General features: G+C 38.6%; 1 protein-coding gene across 3 annotated transcripts in view; it reads left to right on the top strand.

The window, feature by feature from the left end:
• The window catches only part of LOC127988320 (galactose-specific lectin nattectin-like), an 85,873-nt gene extending 60,374 nt beyond the window's left edge, over positions 1-25,499 (top strand). For 2 of the 3 annotated variants that reach the window (XM_052591018.1, XM_052591009.1), the window contains exons 2-6: positions 23,825-23,918; positions 24,219-24,298; positions 24,398-24,520; positions 24,754-24,862; positions 25,255-25,499. In XM_052591018.1, the coding sequence (XP_052446978.1) occupies positions 23,861-23,918; positions 24,219-24,298; positions 24,398-24,520; positions 24,754-24,862; positions 25,255-25,322 (438 nt within the window). In that variant the 5' untranslated portion in view covers positions 23,825-23,860 and the 3' untranslated portion in view covers positions 25,323-25,499. Of the gene's footprint in view, positions 1-23,639; positions 23,703-23,824; positions 23,919-24,218; positions 24,299-24,397; positions 24,521-24,753; positions 24,863-25,254 lie in introns of those variants that run through there. The other variant, XM_052590999.1, reaches the window with a different exon arrangement.
• The last annotated feature ends 241 nt before the right edge of the window (positions 25,500-25,740 follow it).

Raw genomic sequence — 25,740 nt, 5'->3', positions numbered from 1 at the left:
TTCATTCAAATATTTCAACACCAAATTAATATTTGATTATTATAGCAACACTTTAAGTCAGTCTAGTAGATCATGCCTGTTAGAAACAACCATAATCACTTGACTATCAAAATTAATACTGCTGTAATAGATGCATCATAAAGATACAAATACAGCAATAAAACAAAATGTAAAGTGTAAAAGTCAATGGTCAGGAGCCCAACTAAAGCAAACACTGATCTCCACAATGGTGACGCTAAACGAAACAGTAACATTATCATCTAAATCTCTTTAATTCTCAATAAGATCTTTTGATCTCTGTTCTCTGATCTGACAGAAATAAAGTCAGTCTGGTAAGTAATGTGTGAAGTTGGTGAAGCTGTTTGTTGATCGTTTAAATCTTCAGTTGATTTCATCTAAGGCTGTGGCTGAAGTCAGTTGTATTTCATGTGTTTGTCTTGTTATGTTTTTTTTTCTTCAGTGATTCTACTCATTAACAGCAGCTGTTGATCATTGTCTGAATTCACTCATTAGTGTTCATTCTCTCTGTCAGGTGGACTATATTAGTAAACTCATGTAGGGAATAGTGAATGAGGGTGTAGGGTGTGATTTGAAACACAGCCGCTGAGTGTCGAATTTGAATGTTGTTATTTTACGATATATAGCAGCAGGCTACTTCTCGAAAACGATGAATATTACCCAGAATGCACTGTTTAAATGAAAAACAGTATTTTACTGTCGAAATTTGGCCGTTTTTTTACAGCGATTTTTAACAGTGTACAATAATCCAAACACAAACCTCAAAAACAACCATATTACGAAAGAATTCACTTGAATCCCTTATCAGTGGATCATCAAGGTTACACAACACAACCGAACCTATACTTCAAGATTACAATTATATGTTGAGAATGTTGCATGACAAAACTAAGAATTATATAAATTTAATTGTGTTAAGTTTTTCTTTGGTCTCCATAATAACAACAGGCTGCCTTGTGAGATGTTGTCAAAAAATATTTTTAAATCAATTGTTCAATGTTCTTTCTTTCTCCCTTGTTTTATAATATACTGATGCTGATGAATAATCAAAGTAAAGACCTTTTTTTTCTGATATACAGTAGCTGTGAAATAGGAAATAAGTTAAATAAATCCATTCTGGGGATTAGTGTCTTATTTATTTATTTTTGATTAGTTGGCTAATATGTTTAATTACAATATACCATGTCAATATACAATACATATACAATATGTCACTTATGTTCAAAGTAAAAGCAATGCTGAAGTCCTAAATGACCATTTTAACTGTTGGTTACCATTTTGAGATGCTAGATTACTTATACTACCTTGAGTTTGAAAAGAGAGACCTTAAAATGATTATAGAATTATGCTTTTAGGAGTCATAGTCATTTACTTGACACCTTAAAATAAAATACTTTTATAGTCTATTATAATGTTATTATTCCTCTACACAAAACTTCTAAAAATAAATAAAATGAGTCAAAGTAGCTCATTTTGTCTTCCAGTCAACTTCTCACATGCTGCTTCATTTTACACACCCAAAGGGCCTCCATTCAGAACATGGCAAATTATACAACTGCCATCTGTAGCAAGAAAGAAAAAAATGCTTTATTTATTTCTTTACATTCACATCTCCACTGTATACCTGTGGGTACAAACCTGTGTCCTTATTGGACCAGTATCCCCCTGGGTGAAATTCCCGGGTGGTGTACAATTTGGATTTCCAGTGGTTTCTGGGAATCCACCACCTTTGTAATTATAGTCCACACAACAGCTGTGGTGTGATGCGGGATGAACACAGTATACTCAATACCACAACTTAGGTACCCTTGAGCAAGGCACTGAACTCTCAGCTGCTCCCCGGGCGCCGCAGCATAAATGGCTGCCCACTGCTCCGGGTGTGTGTTCATGGTTTGTGTGTATTCACTGCTGTGTGTGTGCACTTTGCATGGGTTAAAAGCAGAGCACAAATTCCGAGTATGGGTCACCATATTAGGCAGTATGTCACGTTCACGTTCACGTTCACTCACGTTCGTTCGTTCACTCAGTGAAAACTTAGGCTACAGTAGATGTTGAACTGATTATTGCTACGCTATGATATTTTGTAAACTGGATTTATGACAAAGAAACTCCACTGATGCTGATATTATAACAATCTGTCGATGAACACACACCTTACCACTGTTTCTCGCTCTGCGAGATGAACATGTTTCCACAAACACCATCAACCATATTACGAAAGAATTCACTTGAATCCCTTATCAGTGGATCATCAAGGTTACACAACACACCGAATCTATACTTCAAGATTACAATTCTATGTTGCAGAATGTTGCATGATGAAATTAAGAATTATATAAAGTTAATTTTGCTAAGTTTTTCTTTGGTCTCCATAATAACCACAGGCTGCCTTGTGAGATGTTGTCAGAAAATATTTTTAAATCAATTGTTCAATGTTCTTTCTTTCTCCCTTGTTTTAGAATATACTGATGCTGATGAATAATCAAAGTAAAGACCTTCTTTTTGTCACTGATATACAGTAGCTGTGAAATAAATCCATTCGAGAGATTAGTGTCTTATTTATTTATTATTGATTAGTCAGCTAATATGTTTAATTACAATATAGCATGTCAATATACAATACATATACAATATGTCACTTATGTTCAAAGTAAAAGCAATGCTGAAGTCCTAAATGACCATTTTAACTGTTGGTTACCATTTTGAGATGCTAGATTACTTATACTACCTTGAGTTTGAAAAGAGAGACCTTAAAATGATTATAGAATTATGCTTTTAGGAGTCATAGTCATTTACTTGACACCTTAAAATAAAATACTTTTATTAGTCTATTATAATGTTATTATTTCTCTACTGAAAACTTCTAAAAAGAAATAAAATGATTTAAAGTAGCTCATTTTGTCTTCCAGTCAACTTCTCACATGCTGCTTCATTTTACAAAGGGCCTCCGTTCAGAACATGGCAAATTATACAACTGCCATCTGTTGCAAGAAAGAAAAAACAATGCTTTATTTATTTTTATTTTTTGCATTATGCATCATGCATAAACATAAACATTCATGAATGTTTAGTATGGTACACACAGAATTATTAGAATTAAATGCCTTGAATCACTGACAATGTTTGTTTTTGTTGTTGTTTTTTGACATGTCAGAATTCAACACACTGGGAGAAAAATATATAGCTTCTTTAGAAATAATATATGTAGCACTATATATTAATCTGCTGATACATGATTTAATGCAATTTAAATTAATGGGACATTTATCATATGATTTCATTGTACACATGGAGTACTTTGTATCCCTGTGTTCACCAAACCCATCTTGAGTGTTTGCTGCTAAAAGCTAATATAACGCTAAGCATAATTTTATGACCACAGCACATTTTTTTATTTATTTAATTGTGACCCTGGACCACGAAATTACTGATATTTTTGTTTTTATGAAAGCTAAATAAACAGCTTTTCATTTATGTATTGTCTTGTTAGGATAGGGCCATATTTGGCCGAGATACAACTATATGGAAATCTGGAATATTAGGGTGCAAAAAAAAAAAAATCTATACATTGAGAAAATCACATTTAAAGCTGTCCAAAGAAAGTTCTTAGCAATGCATATTTCTAATCAAAATGTAAGTTTTTTATTTATTATTATTATTATAATTGTGTATAATTATAATACATAATTGTGCTTATTGTATCCTGCTTTATAAATGTCAAAAATACAAACAGATAAATAACAGAAAGCTATTTCAATGTACAAAAGTAATTGATTAGAGCACATTTACAGTATTTCTATGCATTTTGAAAGGTTTTTAAAAATGTATTTTTAGATTTGATTTTTAAAATTGAAAATATGCAAATTGAATACAAATAAATAAATACCTCACAGTGGACGTGAGTAAATAAAACGTGATCACTCCCCAATTCTGGTCCAGGCGGCCCACCATCATTTCCACACACACACACATATATATATATATATATATATATATATATATATATATATATATATATATATATATATATATATATATATATATATATGCGCACACACTCACTTTTGAACAGTAAGATCTTTAATGTTTGTTTAAAGAAGTCTCACCATGTCTGCTCACAATTTCAAAAAGCCTGCATTTATTTGATCCAAAATACAGCAAAAGCAGTAATATTGTGAAATATTTTTGCTATTTAAAATAACTGTTTTCTGTTTGTATGTTGAAAACAGCTGAGAAGAATGTTTTCAGGTATCTTTGATGAATAGAAAGTTCAGAAGAACAGCATTTATCTGGAATATAATTTTTTGTAACATTATAAATGTCTTTTATCATCATTCTTACTCAGTAAAGGTATTAATTTATATAACATATAAAATAATACCGACTCCAGGCTTTTGAATGGTATTTGTATAATGTAAAATATATATATATATATATATATATATATATATATATATATATATATATATATATATATATATATATATATATATATATATATATATAATAAATGCAGACTTTTTTTATCTTTCTATTGAATCTTTCTTACTGTTCAAAGATTTTTGAATGGTAGTGTATATACGTAGCCTATGTATCACACTCATTGCATTTTGTTTTGGATAAGAATAAAATGTCAGGTCCATCAATATTGTCTTTTTTATTTGTTTAAATCTAGCTTTATTTGCATTTGGCCCATGGAAACCTCTATGAACACACTTGACTTGTCTTGGCCAAAAAATTGCAGTGGATGAATTTACGTTTTATTAAAAAGTTTTTCTTTACCTATTTCACACTCATGGACACATTAGGATAGGTTAGATGCCACATTAGGATAGGTTAGATGCCTGCCTCTGTTGCATGTCCTTATCAAGCACTTTACCGATTCAACTACTCTCTTCTTCTCCTCCTCCTGCCTGGTTCTTTGGCTTGCATCACTCACCTCAGAGCAAGCCTGTTCTTGATAAATCTGCTGTGAAAACATGGGAAAAGCTGATGAGTAAAAGTCGGGGTGAAGCAATCTTTATACAATCATGGCCAAAAATAGTGGCACCCTTGGTAAATATGATCAAATAAGGCTGTGAAAATTAATATGCATTGTTAATCCTTTTGATCTTAAAAAAAAAATCACAAAAAGCTAACCGCTCATTGGATTATAATAATTTAAAATGGGGGGAAATATCACTATAAAATATGCATTGGCCACAATTATTAGCACCCTTAGAAATTCTTATAAGTAAAATATCTCTGAAGTATATTCCCATTCATATTTAAAATTAACATGAAATTAACATGATTATTAACATGAAATTATCCAGCCATGGCTCCCTTTTTCACAAAAATTATAAATTGGAGGAAAAATATTTAAATATTTATTAAAACATTTATTTAAATGGGTCTGGCTTCTATGGTCAGATGAAACAAAACAAATGAGCTTTTTAGCAGCAAACACTCAAGATGGGTTTGGTGAACACAGGGATAAAAATACTTCATGTGTACAATGAAATATACTGCTGTATTTTTAATGTTGTGAGCCTATATTTCTGCTAGGTATTTTTTTGAAAATTTTGGAAATTTTATAATGGGCCACGTTTGGATCTTCCAACCATACAATAATCCAAACACAAACCTCAAAAACAACCAAAATGGGTCGCTGGGATCAAAACCAAGCTTTTACTATGGCCGTTCCAGTCCTCTGACGTGAACCCTAAAGAAAATAAGTGGAGTGAACTGAAGAGGAGAAGCTGGGAATCTAAAGGATCTTAGAATAAGTAATCTAGCATCTCAAAAATGCAACCAACAGTAAAAATGGCCATTAAGGACTTCAGCATTACTTTTACAGTGAACATAAGTGACACAAAAAGAGATATCAGTAACATAACTGGTATCAATGCTACTGGCCTTCATTAAAGGGGGGGTGAAATGCTCGTTTTCACTCAATATCCTGTTAATCTTGAGTACCTATAGAGTAGTACTGCATCCTTCAGAACTCTAAAAAGTCTTTAGTTGTATTATATTTATAAGAGAAAGATAGTCTGTACCGTTTTTCCCCGGAAAAACACGACAGCTGGGGGCATGACATGTGGGCGGAGCTAAAGAGTCACGAGCGCGAGTAGGCTTTTGTGTTGAGAGCGCTAGAAACTGAAACTAGAAACCATCATCCAAAACAAACAATGGCTAACATTCAGATTCAGCCGTTTATTTTTGATCCAGAATCAGAATCCAGAGGCTGAAATTTAACAAGAGCAGCAACAGCAACTACGTCTCTATGTGGTATGTACTGAAACTGTATATATTTGCTTAGCGGTTTTGGAAAATGACTAAGTTCCACTTAATGTCGTCTTTTTTTTTTTTTTTTTAAAGTGTACATGTGGAAAGTTCAGTTTGATGACAACATTGCATGTTGTTTACTTGATGTGCTTACGCGGCGATAGCTAAGTTAACAACAGAGATATTTGAAGCAGTTTTACTCACCGCCTGCGGTTCCAAAACACGATCGTGACCCTTTTTCGTTGGGACTGCATTATCCTTAAGAAATAAACGATACGCAAAAAATCCGGCATCAAACTGGACCTTGTTTGTAAAACAAGCATCTTCGAAATGCAGGGAACAAACAAAAACACTTGCACAACTCCGTTGATGCTCTGTAAAATTAAACTCCATCCACTGGTAACAAAAAACACACTTCTTTTTTGACATTTCGCTCTCGCTCTGATCAGTGAATGTCTCTGCTCTGATCAGTGAATGTCTCTGCTCTGCTATACGGGAGCGCGCGCTCTTCCGACAGACTGATAAATGAACGTGCCCTTAGGACCCATATAAGGAAATTCCGCTCCATCTAACGTCACACAGACCCATACTCAAAAAAACTTTCCGAAACTTGTGACAAACCGGAAGGAGTATTTTTGGAACAAAAATACTCCTTCAAATGTACAACTTAATTTTTGAAACTTTGTCCATGTTTAGCATGGGAATCCAACTTTTAACAGTGTAAAAAACTCAGTATGCATGAAATAGCATTCCCGATTGATGGCACTAATTTTAACCTTTCAAATATGTTATTCTTGAAATAATATTTTATTATTTTACAGCTGAATATGCCTTTCATTTAATTTCTTATTTTAAGGCACCCCCATACCCCACCCCCAAAAATACATAGGGATGACCGCCCCTACCCGACCCCTTCAAATTTTTTATTCGATAATCTGGCCCTCAAATGAAACTAACTGAATAGCCCTGCACTAGTCCCTAGACTGGATTTATTTAACTTATTTCCTATTTCACAGCCACTGTATATCAGTAATAGACAAAAAGGTCTTTACTTTGATTATTCATCAGCACCAGTATACTCTAAAACAAGGGAGAAAGAGAGAACATTTCAAAATTAATTTGAAAAATATTTTTGACATCATCTCACAATTTAGACTGTGGTTATTATGGAAACCAAAGCAAACTTTGCAAAATTAACTTGAGAAGAAAAAAAACTTTTTTTGCATGCAAATTTATATAATTCATATTTTGGGCTCTATTTTAAGACTTTTATCATGCAACATTCTGCAACATAGGATTGTAATCTTGAACTATAGGTTTGGTTGTGTTGTGTAACCTTGATGATCAACTGATAAATGATTCAGCTGAAGGCTTTCATAATAAGGTTGATGGTGTTTGTGTTAACATGTTCATCTACCATTTAAAAATTCAAACTTCTGCTTTGAAACTAGGGCTGGGATAAACAATTATTTTTTAAACGATTAATCTAGCGATTATTTTTTCGATGCATCAATTAATCTAACGATTAATTTTTTCAGACCGATTCGATTTCGATTATCTCCCCATTAATTGACTACTAACAATTTATACATGTTGATTTACATATCTGAATGAAAAAAAAACATGAATTCCATAACATTGCAATATATATTAAAATGACAAAATAAAAGTCTGACTAAGAATGCATTACGTTGCACTTGTATAGAGATAGCATTCAATAAAACCTTGAAGCCTTGAAAACACATAGCTTACTCAAACAAGCTTACTGAACACATAGGGCCTAGCTTAGCTTTCTTTCAGATGAAAATAACAACGACTTGATGTCTAACATTCAATAAAAAAGGTCACCCAAAATACTTGTTTAGAGCAATTGAAAAAATACAGTAACCAACGTAAACTTGAGGGCTTTAAGCTAATACAGAGAGTGTTTTTCCAAAAAAAAAAAAAAAACATTGACAGTGGGAGCCAGCAGCCTGTCGTGGCGAAAAAAAAATAAAATCTCTGAATGCTCCACGTGAAACTGTGGCGTTCCGCCCTTTTTCTATGGTGTCTAATGATTTTGGTTAATATGCACGAGGGAGAGAGAGAGAGAGAGAGAGAGAGCAAGACAGCGCTTGTGTAGTTTGAAGACTGTGAGTGCGCGAGCACACGTGAAACTTTGGTGTTTCGCCCTTTTTCTATTGTGTTTAATGATTTTGATTAATATGCACAAGGGAGAGAGAGAGCAAGAAGCGCTTGTGTTGTTTGAAGACTGTGAGTGTGCGCGCAGCTGAGGCTCTCTCTTGTACGCGCCCTGTCAGGCACAGCAGTCATTCTATTCTACATCACTCACCGATCAAATAAGGCTTTGACAGCCGCCAAAAAAAAAGATCAATGCAGAAAAACCCCTGGATTGGTTATATAACGTTGGACAGAATGTTGATCCGGCCATCGCATATATTCAGCGCACATAAGGTAAACGTTTTGCAAACTTTTTTAGAGAAATAAAAACAGGTTGACGAATCGATGCGCATATTTTGCGTCGACGTATTTACGTCATCGATTACCTCGACGCGTTGTCCCAGCCCTATTTGAAACAGGCGAACCCAGCAAATTCTTTGTTAGTGTCACTAAGTGAATACATCAGTTACAATATATATAATACCATCAAAATAAAATGTTGAATTTTTTTCATTCATTCATTAAAATGTTTTGTCTGATGTTTTTTTTTTGTTTGTTTGTTTGTTTTTTTATGTAAGTGGCTTTTCGCAGTTTTTCAAGTGAGGACATTGACTGTGATATGGATGAAGTGGCCATACCTAGCTATATGGAGAGATGATGCTAAGGTGTTGTTTACTCATCTCCACAAAAGTTTATGTACTACTGTATATTTGGAATATGTTCTGATTTTCAGTGCAAAATGCAGTTTGTGTTATAAGGACCTATTTTGGCATGGATCCCATTCTGTGTGTTTGGAGCATATATTGTGATGCTACCACCATGTTCAAAACAGCTCTGTGTCCAAAGAACATTTTCCTTATTCCTCTTCCTGCACCACTGTTGAAGACAAAAATTCAACTTTAAAATTTTTTATAGTGCTAATGTAACAGGTCAAAGAATGACATATATTTTTGGAACCTTTTATCTTTTTTTTCTATTGTTTGTGAGTTTATTTCACCAAAATACTATATTGTTCAGTTATGTTATTGTGGCTTTATAGGTATTGGGAGAGTTTTTTTTTTTTTTTTTTGTGTATGTGCGCCCTCTATTGGATGTGAGGTCAAATACTGGATTTTAGCGTTCTTTTAACAGTCTGCATTCTACGTGATTGAGAGAGGCTGATTCTAATTCGAGGATTGAATCCTGAATTTTTGCTCTCTTTGAAATTTAACAGTGAGCCGAATAAAGTGCCTTGAGGAAAGTCAGTGTCCTGTCATCAGTGCACCAGAACACAACGCAGTAGTCGGCGAAGTGCAGACCACGTCGGTTACACTTACACCTTGATTGTTGAGTTTAAAGTTAAAGGTCCCCTTCTTCGTGATTCCATGTTTTAAACTTTAGTTAGTGTGTAATGTTGTTGTTAGAGTATAAATAATATCTGTAAAATTCTAAAGCTCAAAGTTCAATGCCAAGCGATATATTTGATTTAACACAATTCGCCTACAAAAAACGACCCGTTTGGACTACAGCCCTCTAGTTCCTGTAGTAATAACGTCACTAAAACAGTTTTTTTGACTAACCACCGCCCACATGAATTCACAAACAGGGGGGCGTGGCCTTGTTGCGCTCCGACGGAGAAGAAGGAAGAGCTGTTTGTGTTTGTCGCCATGTTGTTGAAACGCTGTTTTTTTTTCATCTCTGAGTCCAATCATCTTTGTTTGGGCTTCCCAGGAACGCTGTACTTTGAGATTAATGGTTACAATTTATGTTTAACTCGGTTCCCGAAAATTATAATGCACATGTAAAACTATGTGCAGCTCATTTTGCTGAGGACAACTTGCTGAGGACAACTTTCTCAATCTCAATCAGTTTAATGCTGGATTGCACAAAGATTATTCTTGAAAGATGGAGCAGTTCCCTCTTTGTCTGGAGAAGGCGTTGTCTATGGACCACAACCGGTAAGTGTATTTTATTATTTAAGTTGGTGCGTTTAACAGTTTCTGTAACTTATTACACAAAGGGCAACGCTGTTTAGCTTTGTTAACTAGATGTTAGGGCTGTGCAAAAAAAACGAATGCGGTTTTCATGCGCATCTCGTCAGTAAAAATGCTCCTCCTGTGACTATAAATACATCTCCAGCACGTGCGTTCTAGCCCAATCACGTTGCCAGGAGGGCAGCCTGCTCTCAGCTTCTGTCGAATCACTACACAGGAACCGCTGGCCCAATCAGAACTCGTTACGTATTTCTGAAGGAGAGGCTTCATAGAACAAGGAAGTCATCAGCCCGTTTTTGTGACAGTGAAAACAGCAGTATACAGATAGGTGAATTGTGTGAAAAATCATCTCGGTTACGTATGTAACCTTGGTTCCCTGAATAGGGAACGAGATGCTGCGGTGACGTCACCACGTATGGGAACACCTCCGGTGTGACGAATGTCTGAAGCCCTATACCATCCCGCCAATCCTATTGGCCAAATGGCGCACAGCACCACCCTACGCATGCGCACGCATGATATACCTGGGTGCAGCGTGCCATTTCGCTCAGATTTCATGACTGAAGATGCCAGAACCGCAGCATCTCGTTCCCTATTCAGGGAACCAAGGTTACATACGTAACCGAGATGTTCCCTATCATAGGTCACTTCGATGCTGCGGTGACGTCACCACGTATGGGAACGATATACCAAAACGCCTGACGTACCTGATAACTGAGATCCGAGGAAGCATCTGCTCAAGCGGAGAGAACCCGGGAGCCAGGAGCCATCCTCACATCTAGACTGTAGGACTTGATAAAAGTGCTCGGTGAGGACCATCCTGCCGCAGCACAGATATCATCCATAGAAGATCCACTGAGAAAAGCTTGAGAAGAAGCCACAGCTCGAGTGGAATGAGCTTTAATTCCTAAGGGCGAAGCGAGTCCGCGCGCCTCATAGGCCAAATAAATTGCCTCCACCAGCCAATGGGACATGCGCTGCTTTGTAACCGCATGGCCCTTACTTTTATGTCCAAAACAGACAAACAGCTGGTCAGATTCACGCCAAGGGGCTGTACGATGCACATAAGTCTTCAAAGCTCTAACAGGGCAAAGACTTAGATCTCCTGACCCAGCCTCAGCAGGTGAAAAAGCTTCCAGGACCACTTGCTGAAAGCGAAAGGGGTTAGATGCGACCTTAGGAACATAGTTAGGCCTGGGCCGCAGCAGCACCTTCACCGAGCCCGGTGCAAATTCCATGCATGAGGGTGAAACAGAAAGAGCCTGTAAATCCCCAACTCTCTTGAGGGAGGATAAGGCCATGAGAAGAAGTGTCTTCAGTGTCAAGAATTTATCCGATACGGACTCCAAGGGCTCAAACGGATGCCCTGATAATCCTAGCAACACAATGGATAAATCCCATGAAGGAACTCGCACAGGGCGGAAAGGCCTCAGCCGTCGCGCACCCTGTATGAAACGAGAAACTAGTGGATGACGCCCCACAGAGGCACCGCCTATGTATTCGTGGTAAGCTGAAATGGCTGCCACGTAAACCTTTAAAGTGGCTGGTGTAACGCCATCCGAAAAACGCTCCTGGAGGAACTCTAGCACTGAAGCCACTGGGCAGTAAACTGGATCCACATTATGATTGCCACACCAGGCTGTAAACAGTCTCCACTTGAAAGCATATAAGCGTCTCGTAGAAGCTGCTCTAGAATTCAATATAGTCTCAGTGGTTTCAACAGAAAGACCGGGACATACTAATGCACTCCGCTCAGTGGCCACGCCCACAGTCTCCACAGATCTGGCCTCGGGTGCCAAATCAGCCCCTGTGCTTGTGATAACAAATCCTGTCTGAGGGGGAATCTCCCACGGAGAGCCCGCTAGCAGACTGATCAGATCCGCAAACCACGGCTGCGTGTGCCATCGCGGAGCCACCACCAGCAGCTGTTCCACTCTGTCCCGCCGTATTCTGCATAATACCGCTGGGATCAAACGAATCGGAGGAAAAGCATACAGACTGGTCCTGGGCCAGCTGTGAGCTAACGCATCCACGCCCAGGGGCGATGGGGAGCGTAGGGAGAACCATAGCGGGCAATGCGTAGTCATGCTCGACGCGAATAAATCCAATTTTGCTTTGCGGAATATCCGCCATAAAAGATTCACCGTCTGGGGGTGTAATCGCCATTCTCCCTGTTCCAGAGCCTGTCTGGATAGCAAGTCCGCTCCGAAATTCAATCGTCCGGGGACATGAACGGCCCGGATCGACAGAAATTTGTCCCGAGACCACAGAAGAACATGCCTCGCCAGCCTGCACAGGGGGCGAGAGTGCAATCCTCCTTGATGGTTCAGGTAAGACACAACCGCTGTGTTGTCTGATCTGAACAGCACATGACGGCCGATCAGCAGATCCTTGAAATACTGGAGAGCCAGAAAAACTGCCAGTAATTCCAGTCTGTTTATGTGCCAGCCGCGCTGAGCCGCTGTCCATACTCCGTGGGCTGGGCGCCCTCGACACACAGCTCCCCAACCAGTCAAAGACGCGTCCGTCATGACAGTCTCTCGGAAAGCATAAATTCCCAGTCGAACTCCTGACAGGAGAAATTCGGTTGACATCCATAATTTTAGCGACATCACACACCGCCGTGTCACCGAAATCGTTCGATGCGGAAGACAACGGGGTGAAATATTCCGCCTTTTCGTCCACCACTGAAAGGGGCGCATTTGAAGCAATCCCAGATGAATCACGGGGGATGCTGCTGCCATTAGACCTAAGAGCCTGAGGCACAATCTCACTGTCACCGTGCGACCCGCTTTGAAGTGCCGCACGCATGACGCAATCGACTGAGCGCGCGGGAGAGAAAGCTTCGCTGTCATCGCGCGAGAGTCCAGATCTATTCCCAGAAAAGTTATCCGTTGAGAGGGAGTTAAAACACTTTTCTTGAAAAATTTGTGATTGCGCTAGCACCAGCCAATCGTCCAAATAGTTCAACACACGAACGCCCTGGAGCCGCAACGGGGCCAGAGCTGCGTCCATGCATTTGGAGAAAGTACGGGGTGCTAAAGCCAAGCCAAAGGGAAGAACGCGGTACTGATACGCTTTGCCCTCTAAAGCGAATCTGAGGAACTTCCTGTGTCTCTTGACGATCTGAATATGGAAATACGCATCCTTCAGATCAATCGTAATAAACCAATCGTTTGGTCGGATCTGAGACAGAATAGATTTTACCGTCAACATCTTGAATTTGCTTGGCCTGAGTGCAAGATTCAGACGGTGTAAATCCAGAATGGGCCGTAATCCGCCGTCTTTTTTCGGTACCACGAAATAACGGCTGTAAAAACCTGTCTCCATCTGAGAGGGGTGTACTTCTTCTATAGCCCCTTTGCTCAGCAGAGTTGACATTTCCTGTCGCAGCACCGCCATTTCCGTAGACTTCACCGTAGTGGAAAGAATTCCGCGGAAAGGAGGCGGGCCTTTTCGAAACTGAATGGTGTATCCGTGACAAATCGTGCGTAACACCCATTGAGAAATGTCGGGCAAGCGTTCCCACGCGGCCCGAAACAATATTAGCGGTTTCAAAACTTCCGCTCCCTGCAACGCTGTCATACGCGTTAAAACGTCCGGACACGAAAAACCTATGGTGTTCGTGCACCGGGGAAGCGTATGCGCAAGAGTCGTTGCGTCCAGTTGAGTATAATCCTGAAACGTGTCCACGGCAGGAATTAGGCCAACAGATGGAACATCGGGCTCTGCCGCTAGCGAAAAAGCGGCGGCTGCGCGAGCCGTCATAAACGGGCCGTTTGTGTAGGGTCCTTGAGTCGTCCCTCGAATTCCGAAAGCAGGATTGCGCAGAGTGTTTGAGGGAGCGTCTGACATTACAGCTCGATCCAATGCTGCTCGAGGCGCTGTTTGCGGCGAGACAGTCAATGTTTGAGCATGGGGACTGCAATGAGAGTGTAGGATGCGCTAAAGCGGTCCGACAGCGCTCTCTAGCGGAGGGCACAGTCCCTGGCAAGCAGCAAAATGATCAGGAGCTGATATTCGGTACCCGAGAACGAGAGGCCTTTGCCGTCGAGGTCAGGTTCAATCTTTTTCGTTGACGCTGGTGCGCCGGAGGAAAAACCCTAGGGCCCCAGTTCTTACGAGGAGGCGCCATAGGTGTGGGCTCCTCTCGAGAGGCTGCTCGCTGACGGCTTGCCGGCGTTCAACCTCCCTGGGTCTGCGGGGAATCAGCTGGCGGAAAGCGGCTGATTGCTGGTTCGCTGCCCTGAACTTCTCCACTACCGACGTGACAGCCTCACCGAACAACTCATCCCACTGCACGAGCGGTATGTTTGGTAGCACGTAGCGCCAAATCCGTTGCTCTACGCAATTCTTTCACTGCCTCCGGTGTGATGCCCTCACCTTCATCCAATTCCTTCAATAACTCCGCTTGGTAGGCCTGAAGGACCGCCATAGAGTGGAGTGAAGCAGCCGATTGACCAGCCGCCATGTAGGATTTACCCACCAAACTAGACGTGACTCGACACGCCTTCGAAGGAAGAAGGGGGCGAGACTTCCATGCCGCGGCCGAACTAGGCGCAAGGTGTTCGGCGAGAGTCTCTTCCACCGGGGGCATCATTGTGTAGCCATGGTTCGCCATATCAGAAACGGTGGCGAAATCCGCAGCCGCAGCATTAGTGATCCGAGCCGAAAACGGCTGTTTCCAGGACCTCGAAACCTCCTGGTGGAGGTCCGGGAAAAAAGGTAAAGGCCTCCGGGGCTGTGTAGGTGTCCGACTAGTTAGAAAACGGTCGTCCATCTTAGAAGAAGGTTGGGCCTCGGCCTTGTCAACCTCCCAGTCTAGCCCCAATTTACCCACCGCACGAGAAACCACGTCCAACAGCTCACTGTAGGAGGGGGAAACACGCCTCTCCTATCCGCTAGGAGGAAGAGGGCTAGTGTCGGTCGCGAAGTCCTCAGACCCCGAGGCCGCGGTGGATAAAACGTCGTTGTCATAGCGTCCACAACCGAAGGAGATGGCGGCGCATGCCTCCGGTGTGGGAAGTAAATCCTCATTAGAGAAGACGACAGGCTCAGTATAACTTTTATTCTGCAGCAGGGTAGGGGAGAGCGAGCGATGTGGAGAATATTCCAGCGCTGCGCTGTCCACGAAATCCATGTCGCACGTGTCACCCCAGGCCCTCGCCTCGTGCGGTGCCTCGGCAGTCGCAGAGGTGACCTGACGAGGGTTAGACCCGAGGGCGACATTTGAGAATACTTCCACCCTAGAGCGAAGTACTCTGAGCCGCAGGCCATCACAATGGGGACAGGAAGAAAGGCCGCTAAGCGCCGCCTGTGCGTGATGTAGACCAAGACATACTACGCACCTGTCATGAGTGTCCCCCGCCGTGATGTACCTGGTACATGGCTCCTTGCATTTGCGAAAACTCATCGCGTCCGCGAAGAGGAGTTAACACTGCTCGAAGAGATCGCTGGAGAATGCGAGATGATAGGGCACAGATGATTCGCTATTCCTGAAGGAATGAAATCTGAGCGAAATGGCGCGCTGCACCCAGGTATATCATGCGTGCACATGCGTAGGGTGGTGCTATGCGCCATTTGGCCAATAGGATTGGCGGGATGGTATAGGGCTTCAGACATTCGTCACACCGGAGGTGTTCCCATACGTGGTGACGTCACCGCAGCATCGAAGTGACCTATGATATGGAAACTGTGTTTTTACAAGCGAAACATGAAAACATGTTATATTGCACATTGTAAACACAATCAAAGCTTCAAAAAAGCACGTAAAACGGGACCTTTAAGCACCTAAGTCTGCATACCTGATGGCCTTGTTTGATCCATTAGTTCATATGTGTAGTATTTTGGAAAGCAATGTCTTGAAATGGCAAATTGTGTGACAAATGAATGATTTTTTTGTGTATACAGTTGAAAAAAATCTGTAAATAAACACTGTAAATAAAGTGTTTATATTTAATTAATAATAACATAACATGTATTTTCTACATGCCATTATTAGGTTCTCTCATTCAGAAACATGGCTTTTCATACCACTGCTATGCTGATGACACTCAACTCTACCTCTCATTCCATCCTGATGATCCAACGGTAGCTATTCGCATCTCAGCTTGTCTAACAGACATTTCTGGCTGGATGATGGACCATCACCTTCAACTCAACCTTGCCAAGACAGAACTGCTTGTGATTCCAGCAAACCCATCGTTTCATTACAATTTCACCATCAAGTTAGGCACCTCAACCATAACTCCTTCAAAAACAGCTAGAAACCTTGGAGTTATGATTGATGATCAGCTGACTTTCTCAGACCACATTGCTAAAACACATTGCTTTATCTGCGGAACATGCTGCACAACTCCTTGTTCAAGCTCTTGTTCTGTCCAGGCTGAACTATTGCAATGCCCTCTTGGCAGATCCAGCCAGTTCTATCAAACCTTTACAATTAATCCAGAACGCGGCAGCAAGATTAATTTTTAATGAGCCAAAAAAGAATACATGTCACACATCTGTTTATCAATTTGCACTGGCTTCCAATAGCTGCTCGCATAAAATTCAAGGCATTGATATTTGTCTATAGAACTACCACTGGCTCTGCACCCATTTACCTAAATTTGTTACTTCAGACTTATGTGCCCTCTAGAAGCTTGCGTTCTGCAAGTGAACGTCGCTTGATTGTGCCATCCCAAAGAAACACAAAGTCACTTTTACAGACTTTTAAATTAAATGTTCCCTCCTGGTGGAATGACCTCCCAAACAAAATCCGGACAGCTGATTCCTTAGCCATCTTCAAGAATCGGCTTAAAACACATCTCTTCCATCTTTATTAGACCCTCTAACTTAAATACTCACTAAACTAATTCTTAAAAAAATCGAACTACCTTTCTAATCTTTTTTTATTCTATTTTTTTTCCATTTATTATGCAATTGTGTTGTGTGTGTGTGGTGTGTGTGTGTGTGTGTGTAAAGACCTCTAACACTAGCTTGCTCTATTCAGTTTTTTTTTTTTTTTTTATTATCTGTATACTTTTTATTTATTATATTATTTAAAAGCCCATGCTACGTGTACTGTGTTAATCTAACTGAGACTTGTTATAGCACTTATATATCATTGCTTTTTTTGGTGTTTTTGATTGCTTCCACTGTCCTCATTTGTAAGTCACTTTGGATAAAAGCTTCTTCTAAATGAATAAATGTAAATGTAAAATGTAAATGTAATAAGATTAAAAAAGACTTATTTTCTTGCAACAGCTGGAATTATACACCATATTATGAAATGAGCCACTTTGTGTGTGTGAACGGAAGCAGCATGTGAAAAGTCAAAACTAAATGGGAAAAGCTATCTACTCTGACTCATTTTCTTTCATTTAGAAATGTTCAGTGGAGGTTAATGAAGTTTTTTGTTGTTGTTGTTTTGTTTTCTTAGGTAAGTGACTTTATTATTCTACAACTTGTTTAACATGGTATGGTCTCTCTCCCTTTTAAACACAAGGTGGAATAAGTAATCTAGCATCTCAAAATGGTAACCAGCAGCAAAAATGGCCATGGGGAGACTTCAGTATTAACTTTCACAATGAACATAAAACCTTTGAAAGTAAGTAGAAAGTAAAACTGGATGAGAGCTTAAAATAGAGTAAGACATTGTTGAAGAACACTGTTAAAGTACATAATGTAATACAAAATAATTATATATATATATATATATATATATATATATATATATATATATATATATATATATATATTCAGTATTATTACAAATGCCTGTAAAGGGTGGCAAATGCCTGGTAATTGCTATTTTTACACTTACAGGATGATCAAATCCTTGTTTAATATTGACCAAACATTTAATTCACATATCCACTTAATCTTACATTTTTGGCTACTTTTTTTGTGATAGAAATGCTACAGCCTCTATAATTTCTTCAATAATAATCAATTTTTATCATAGTAAAACTGCTTAATTTTCTGTATACTTTCTGTATACTTATACTGTTTACTTAACTATATTAGTTATAATTGTTTATTATAAAAAAAAAAATCCCACCAATTCACTACAAATCTCAACAAATTAGAATATGGTGACATGCCAATAAGCTAATAAACACAAAACACCTGCAAAGGTTTCCTGTGCCTTCAAAATGGTCTCTCAGTTTGGTTCACTAGGCTACACAATCATGAGGAAGACTGCTGATCTGACAGTTGTCCACAAGACAATCATTGACACCATTCACAAGGAGGGTAAGCCACAAACATTCACTGCCAAAGAAGTTGGCTGTTGTTCACAGAGTGCTGTATCCAAGCATGTTAACAGAAAGTTGAGTCTGGAAGAAAAAAATGCACAACCAATTGAGAGAACCACAGCCTTATGAGGACTGTCAAGCAAAATCAATTCAAGAATTTGAGTGAGGCTGGGGTCAAGGCATCAAGGGCCACCACACAACTGGCTACAGTTGTCGTATTCCTCTTGTTAAGCCACTCCTGAACCACAGACAACAAGGCTACAAAAGAACATAGAGAGGATAGCCACTAAAAGCCATGGCAGTAGATGTAATGAATAGGTGTGACACCACCACCAGTATTTGCTTAATTTACCTTAAAAAGTGATGTGACATGGCCAAGTATGGTGACCCGAACTCGGAATTAGTGCTCTGCATTTATGAAGGAAAATGATAGGCATAATTTTATAAACAACAATAGTCACATTTGTCTGATGGTCACAATAGGCCAAATTGAGCAAAGGCCTCGATAGGCTGAGTAAAGTGAAGCCTCGATAGGCCATGATAAAGGGTTAGTTCACCCACAAAGGAAAAATTATGTCATTAATGACTCACCCTCATGTCGTTCCAAACCCATAAGACCTCTGTTCATCTTCAGAACACAGTTTAAGATATTTTAGACTTAGTCCGAGAGCTTTCTGTCCCTCCATTGAAAGTGTGTACACAGTATATTGGCCATGTCCAGAAATGAATATAAGGAATGTATGGTACCCTTTCAGAAGGATAAGAACTCTTTATATTTAACAACAATGCCTCACTAGCTAATTAAACTTCAATAGCTATTGAACCCTGTAAAAGCATAAAAAAGCCCTTGCACAAAGATTTTTGCATGACCTTATGAATGAGCATACTCTGACCAGGACATTCAAGTCATGGGGCACAACCTAAATTTTTACAGAATTAAAGTAGTTATAACCTCCAAGTCCAAACATTGAAGAAGTTTAGGAGGAAATGTGGAGAGGAAGTCGTGTCTGTAGACAGGAAGTACGTAAATCACATCAGACTATAGAAAGGCCTTGACGAGTACAAGTTCCAAGATAGAATACTTTAATGCTCAACACACAGAAAGAGAGACAGCGCCACCTAGTTATTTATCACAGCAAACTAATGCCAAATAGCTAAGCTAGATCGAATTATATTAAATATAATATGTCCTGAGAATAGTAAAAGAATAACAGAATAGACAAAACTATGATGAAATTCTTAGTTAGTCAACATAGTGTGCATTGGAAAAACTTTAATGTTTGAGCAAAGCAAGAAAATGTGTCCATTTACATTCTTGCTCTTATTCAGAAGATGCTCATGCAGAAATAGACAGCGAGGACTTCTTTGCAGAAATGGTCTATGCAACAGGAGAGACTTAAAGTTGTAATATTTACTCCATTCCAGTATAAGGCATTCAGGAATTGTTTTAGATCAGGGGTCGGCAACCTTTTTGACATGACGTGCCATCAGGGCCGTAGCTGGGGTTAGAGGGGCCCTGTGCAGGTTGTACCAGTGGGCCCTGTTTGAAATTGTTTAATTTGTACTGTATGTTTGTTCTATTTATTTATTTGTGGTATTTACACGTTTTTTTTTCCACTGTAAAATAAAATACACAGTCACAACAAAATGTATTCAGACAACTTCAACATTTCTCAGATTATCACAGTTTATTTGTTATAGATTAGAAATTGGTAATAAAATATGACAAGAACTCAGAGTTAAACTGTCTGATTAAACACTAATTTTGTTCAGTCTGTGGTTTGAAAAGGTTGCATTAGCCATTAAAGAAAGAAACACTTAAAGGGTTAGTTAACCCAAATATTAAAATTATGTCATTAATAACTCACCCTCATGTCGTTCCAAACCCGTGAGACCTCCGTTCATCCTCAGAACACAGTTTAAGATATTTTAGATTTAGTCAGAGAGCTTTCTGACCCTCCATCAAAAACGTATGTACGGTATACAGTCCATGTCCAGGAAGGTAATAAAAACATCCTCAAAGTAGTCTATGTGACATCAGAGGGTCAGTTAGAACCACGATTTCTTTCTCAACTGTTCTATTTTGTATGCATTTGTTGGTACAAGAGCCAGAAGAGTCAGATTTGGTGTTTAAGCACTTTGAGACACCTCCTGCATGCGCCCTTAACTCCAGAATGAATTGGGCTCTTTCACATCCTTTTCTGTTTGTTTAAACTGCGATTTGTTTTTGTTCATTCAGGTGCAGGATGACACAAACATCCTGAAGGAGAGCTTGGTTCAGTGTTGCTGTCTGTGAGACGCGGTGTCCTGACATTTTATCCTACCCTGCCAGGGTTTACTGCGCACACGCACATCAATATCGCGTCCTTTGTCTCATGTTAAACAACGATATTTAATGTATCTGCATTACTGTAAGGGTAGGTTTAGGGTTGGAGTAGGTGTAGACTTTAATAAAAACGCAATCTAATTGGTAGAAAATAATATTTACTGTTGGTTTCCTGTAGCTGTATCCCTTCAAGCTACAACCGCGAATATAACACATAATTACTGTATTTGCAGTTCTGTAAGGGTATGATTAGGGTTGTGGTAGGTGTAGACATTAATAAACCATAACTTTACAGTAGCATTTTTCGTTGTGGAATTGTACTACCCACTGTTTTAGTGGGAGGTAGGAAAATCTGACAGCGTAGGACAAATCAACAGAACAGCGGCTCACTGCGTGCACACCGAACACAGCGTGCGAGTAACCAGCTACTCAGTTCAGCTTTACCGTTTGTTTGTTTGAATGGTTTAAACTCTTTTGAATGTTTAAATTGGCAAGGTTTAAGTTTAGGTTCTAGGCTGGCCTCAGCCACAACATTGTGCCAACAACAATAATACAGAGAGAATAAAAGTTACGCCCTCTTTCTTTGTGTGAACATTTGGGTGGCGTAATGCAAATCTTTCCACATAGTGATGTAGACATGTGGGGGCGTGTTTAAATTAGTTTTTAGGAGGGCGTGGACAAGTCTTATCTTTTATAAAGACTATCCCTTTGGATTTTAGACTTTAGTCTTTGCAACTTTACAGATCTTGTTTATGCACCAAGAGCTTGTAACACTCCAAAGAGAAAGAAAAAATGTAATCACATCATATGTCCCCTTTAAAAAGGGCAGGGGGTGGTTGGCACAGTGGTTAACCAGAAAAATGTAATATGGCATGTAGTGCCGTCGCTACTGGGGTGAAAGGTGGTGATGATCATAGGGGCCCACGGCTGAGGGGAGTAGGTCCCAGCAATCTCAACAGTTGTTTGGTTCCCTACACCCTTCAACCCTCCGAAGCTCTCGCTCCAAAGGGTAAACCATTTGAAGGGATTAGATCATAGGGATGAACCCTTCCGAATGGAATGGAGGGATTTTATTGGTTTTGAGATGCAAGCAGCACCGACGCGAAAACTAAAAAAGCAACAGCGTTGCCAAGTCCACAGATTTCCCGCAAAATTGGGCTACTTTAACACTTCGGTTGCGGTTGCTTTTCATGTCCGTGGGTTGAAGTGAAGTGACAATAATTGATATTTAGTCCCTCTAATGCGAATTTGACTGGAGGACCCACCCCCCCGGGTTCTTTCTAGAAGAACTTGTGCTGACGCTTCCATCTGTGGAGTATTTTGAGCTGAAACTTCACAGACACATTCTGAAGATACCAGGGACTTACACTACTTATTGTAAAAAGGGGCATAATATGTCTCCTTTAAAACTTAAAAGTTTGTACAAAGCTGATGATCATGTTCTTCAGTATGCTTTAAATATTTTCAAAGAGCATCGCAAACGTATTTGATAAGTGACTAGCAATAGTGCAAAATATTTTACATATTTTCACATCATGTTGCTTTATTAAAATCTAAATAATTTATTTTCATGTTTGACAAACTTTTACTGCAATGTAAATTTATTTAATTACATGAAATGACAAACAAATAACATTTATTTATTCATTTAACTGCTTGTTGGGCATGATGGTCTGTCTTTGGATATAGATGCTTCAGGTTTTTCAACATTAGGATATTAAGTTAAGATCATGTTCCAAGAAGATATTTTGTAAATTTCCTATTGTAAATAAATTAAAACTTACATTTTTTTATTAGTAATGCATTGCTAGGAACTTCATTTGGACAGCTTTAAAGGCATTTTTCTCAGTATTTAGATTTCTTTGTACCCTCAATAGTTGTTTCTCAGCCAAATATGGTGCAATCCTAACAGACCATACATCAGTGGAAAGCTTATTTAGGTTTTGTGACCTTTTGACCTTTTTTGTTTTCTACTTTGACTCTTTTTTTTTTTTTAGAAATGTTCAGTGGAGGAATAATAAAATAATAATATACTAATAAAAGTTTTTTTTTTTTAATACATTTTACATTTACATTTAATCATTTAGCAGACGCTTTTATCCAAGGCGACTTACAAATGAGAAAAAGAGAACTTCTTTCATGAATAAGACAAGTGAATGACAATGCTGTGTTGTAACTAAATATATTATCTAACTAATCAATAATAAAAATAAAAAAAATAAATAAAAAAAAAAATAAAAAAAAAATAAGACACTAGTCCCTACTGGATTTATTTAACTTATTTCCTATTTCATATCTGTAATAGAAAAAAAAATATCTTTACTTTGATTATTCATCAGCATCAGTATACTCTTAAATAAGGGAGAAAGAGAACACTGAACCATTGATTTTTTTATATTTTTTTACATTATCTCACTTTTTAAGTAGCATGTGTTCAATAACCATGGTTATTATGGAGACCAAAGAACTTGCAAAATTTACTTGAAAAATAACCCTTTTAATGCAAGCAAATTTATATAATTCATATTTTGGGCTTTATTTCAAGACTTTCATTGTGCAATGTTGTGCAACATAGGATTGCAGTATTGGGTATAGGATGTGTAACCTTGATGATCCACTGATAAATGATTCAGCTGAAAGTATGTGTAAACATGTTCATCTGCCATATATAAAAACTCACACCTCTGCTTTGAAACAGATGAACACAGCAAATTCTCTGTTAGTGTCACTAAATTAATACATCAATTAAAATATTTACAATAGGATTCAAATTATATTTAGATTTTTTTTTTTTCATTCATTCATTTAAATATGTGTCTTGTCTGACATTTTTTGTTCAGGTGTGCAGTATTCCTGGCTGATTTCAGTGAGAAACAATGGCGGTCTGGATTGTCTATGTGTCTCTCGGTCTACTCTTTGCTCTGAATGCTTCAGGTGAGATACATCATTCATTCTGAACATCCATAAATACCTTCAATGTTTTATCATAGAACAATTTTTATAAAATGTTCAGTTTAGTTTGTCTCAGAGCTCAACTAATTTCCAACAAATGTTGATGTTGGCTTGAGAAAGCATGAACAAAAGTAAAAAAAAAAAAATTCTAGGTATCTTTCTTACACGTTTTACCAAAGTGGCCCACTTTACCTGAGCTCACCTTATATATAATAGATATAATGAAATTAATTTAAGAAAACATACACAGACAATAATACAAAACAAATCTCCATGTAACAGCTTGTGAAACTGGGTGGAGTCGACATGGAAACAGATGCTTCAAGGCATTTAATGGTCCAAAGTCCTGGAAGGATGCAGAGGTAGGTATATTCAGCAAGAACTGACAGAAAATAAGCCTGGTATTTACTGTAATTTCTTAAAGACTTATTAACCTTCTCCTTATCTCATATTCTCCTCAGGTGAGGTGCTTGAACAGTGGTGGAAACCTTGCTTCTGTACACAGTTTCAAGGAGCAAGCCTTCCTAAAGCTATTGGTGTCAAGTTCAAAAGCATTCTGGATAGGAGGCTATGATGCGGTTTCAGTATGTTATTTTATTTATTTACTTAATTTGTCACTTTCATTGTTTGTGCTTTACACTTTACTGTTTAAATCAGCACTGCTTACAAGTGAACATTTACATTTACACAGGGGTGTGCAAGTAGCATCTGCGAGATATAGAGTTTTTATTATTTGTTTTTGATTTCTTCATTTTACACATGCACATAATGCCAGGAGGTCCTAAACACAGTGATCCTTGTGCTCTTCTGTAAACAGGAGGGGACATGGTTCTGGAGTGATGGGTCCAAAATGAATTTCCATGCTTGGAACTCGGGAGAACCTAACAACAAATATGATGAGCATTGTATGGAGACAAACTATGGAGGTAATTGTTTTGAATGATTCGAATGTCATTTGATGTCTTCAGTGTTGGAATTTGTTCAACCCTCTATAAACAGTAACAATTAATAAAGACATTATACACTCTCAGTAAAAATGTACAAATGTTATCACTGGGGTGGTGGCCTTTAAAAAGTTGCTAGTATTAATGTGTACCTTTATAGTACTAATATGCATCATATTAATAATAGGGTACAAAGGTGTACCTTTGGAAAGTACCGCCCTGGTGACAGCTTTTGTACCTTTTATTTTGAGAGTATATTCTCTCCCCTCACTTCCAGTGTTTACGTTACAGGCTAGACATTCTTAATCTGTCTTTCTAAATACAAGCATTAATGATGCCGGTTTAATATTTTGTATTTTTCTTTCTCACAACAGCTGAAGGGAATTGGAATGACAGAAAGTGTACAGTAGAGCTACCATTTGTTTGTGCCGTTGCTATTTGAATCTGTTCCCTTAAATGCCCATGTTAAATCAGAAATTGCATGCATAAAACATGTTTAATACAGTGCAAATGCATTGTATTCACTGATTATAAGTTCACTTGCAGTTTTGCTTTATGGCATGTTGCCTCAATGTTCAACATCTTTCTTTCTGTAACTCAATAAAACAACTAGCATTAAGTTTGGTTTTTCTGGGTAATTCATTATGTTCTGGTCAATCATGGGTTTTGTGCTTCAGCCTCTTCTGACTTTCAAGTACTACAGAGACAAAAAATAAAAAAATAAAAAAAATAATGCAGCTCCAGATGCTCTCATGAAACATGTTATATTCAGCCATGAATCTTCATTTTCCTGTGTTTTCTGCTTTCTATATAATGATAAATAATAATATTATTATTAATAATAATAAAACATATTCTTA

The sequence above is a fragment of the Carassius gibelio genome, chromosome A5 (assembly GCF_023724105.1).
Source record: "Carassius gibelio isolate Cgi1373 ecotype wild population from Czech Republic chromosome A5, carGib1.2-hapl.c, whole genome shotgun sequence".
In the NCBI taxonomy this organism is placed as follows: domain Eukaryota; kingdom Metazoa; phylum Chordata; class Actinopteri; order Cypriniformes; family Cyprinidae; genus Carassius; species Carassius gibelio.
The sequence above is the reverse complement of the archived record's forward strand: the minus strand, read 5'-3'. Positions and strand labels throughout refer to the sequence as shown.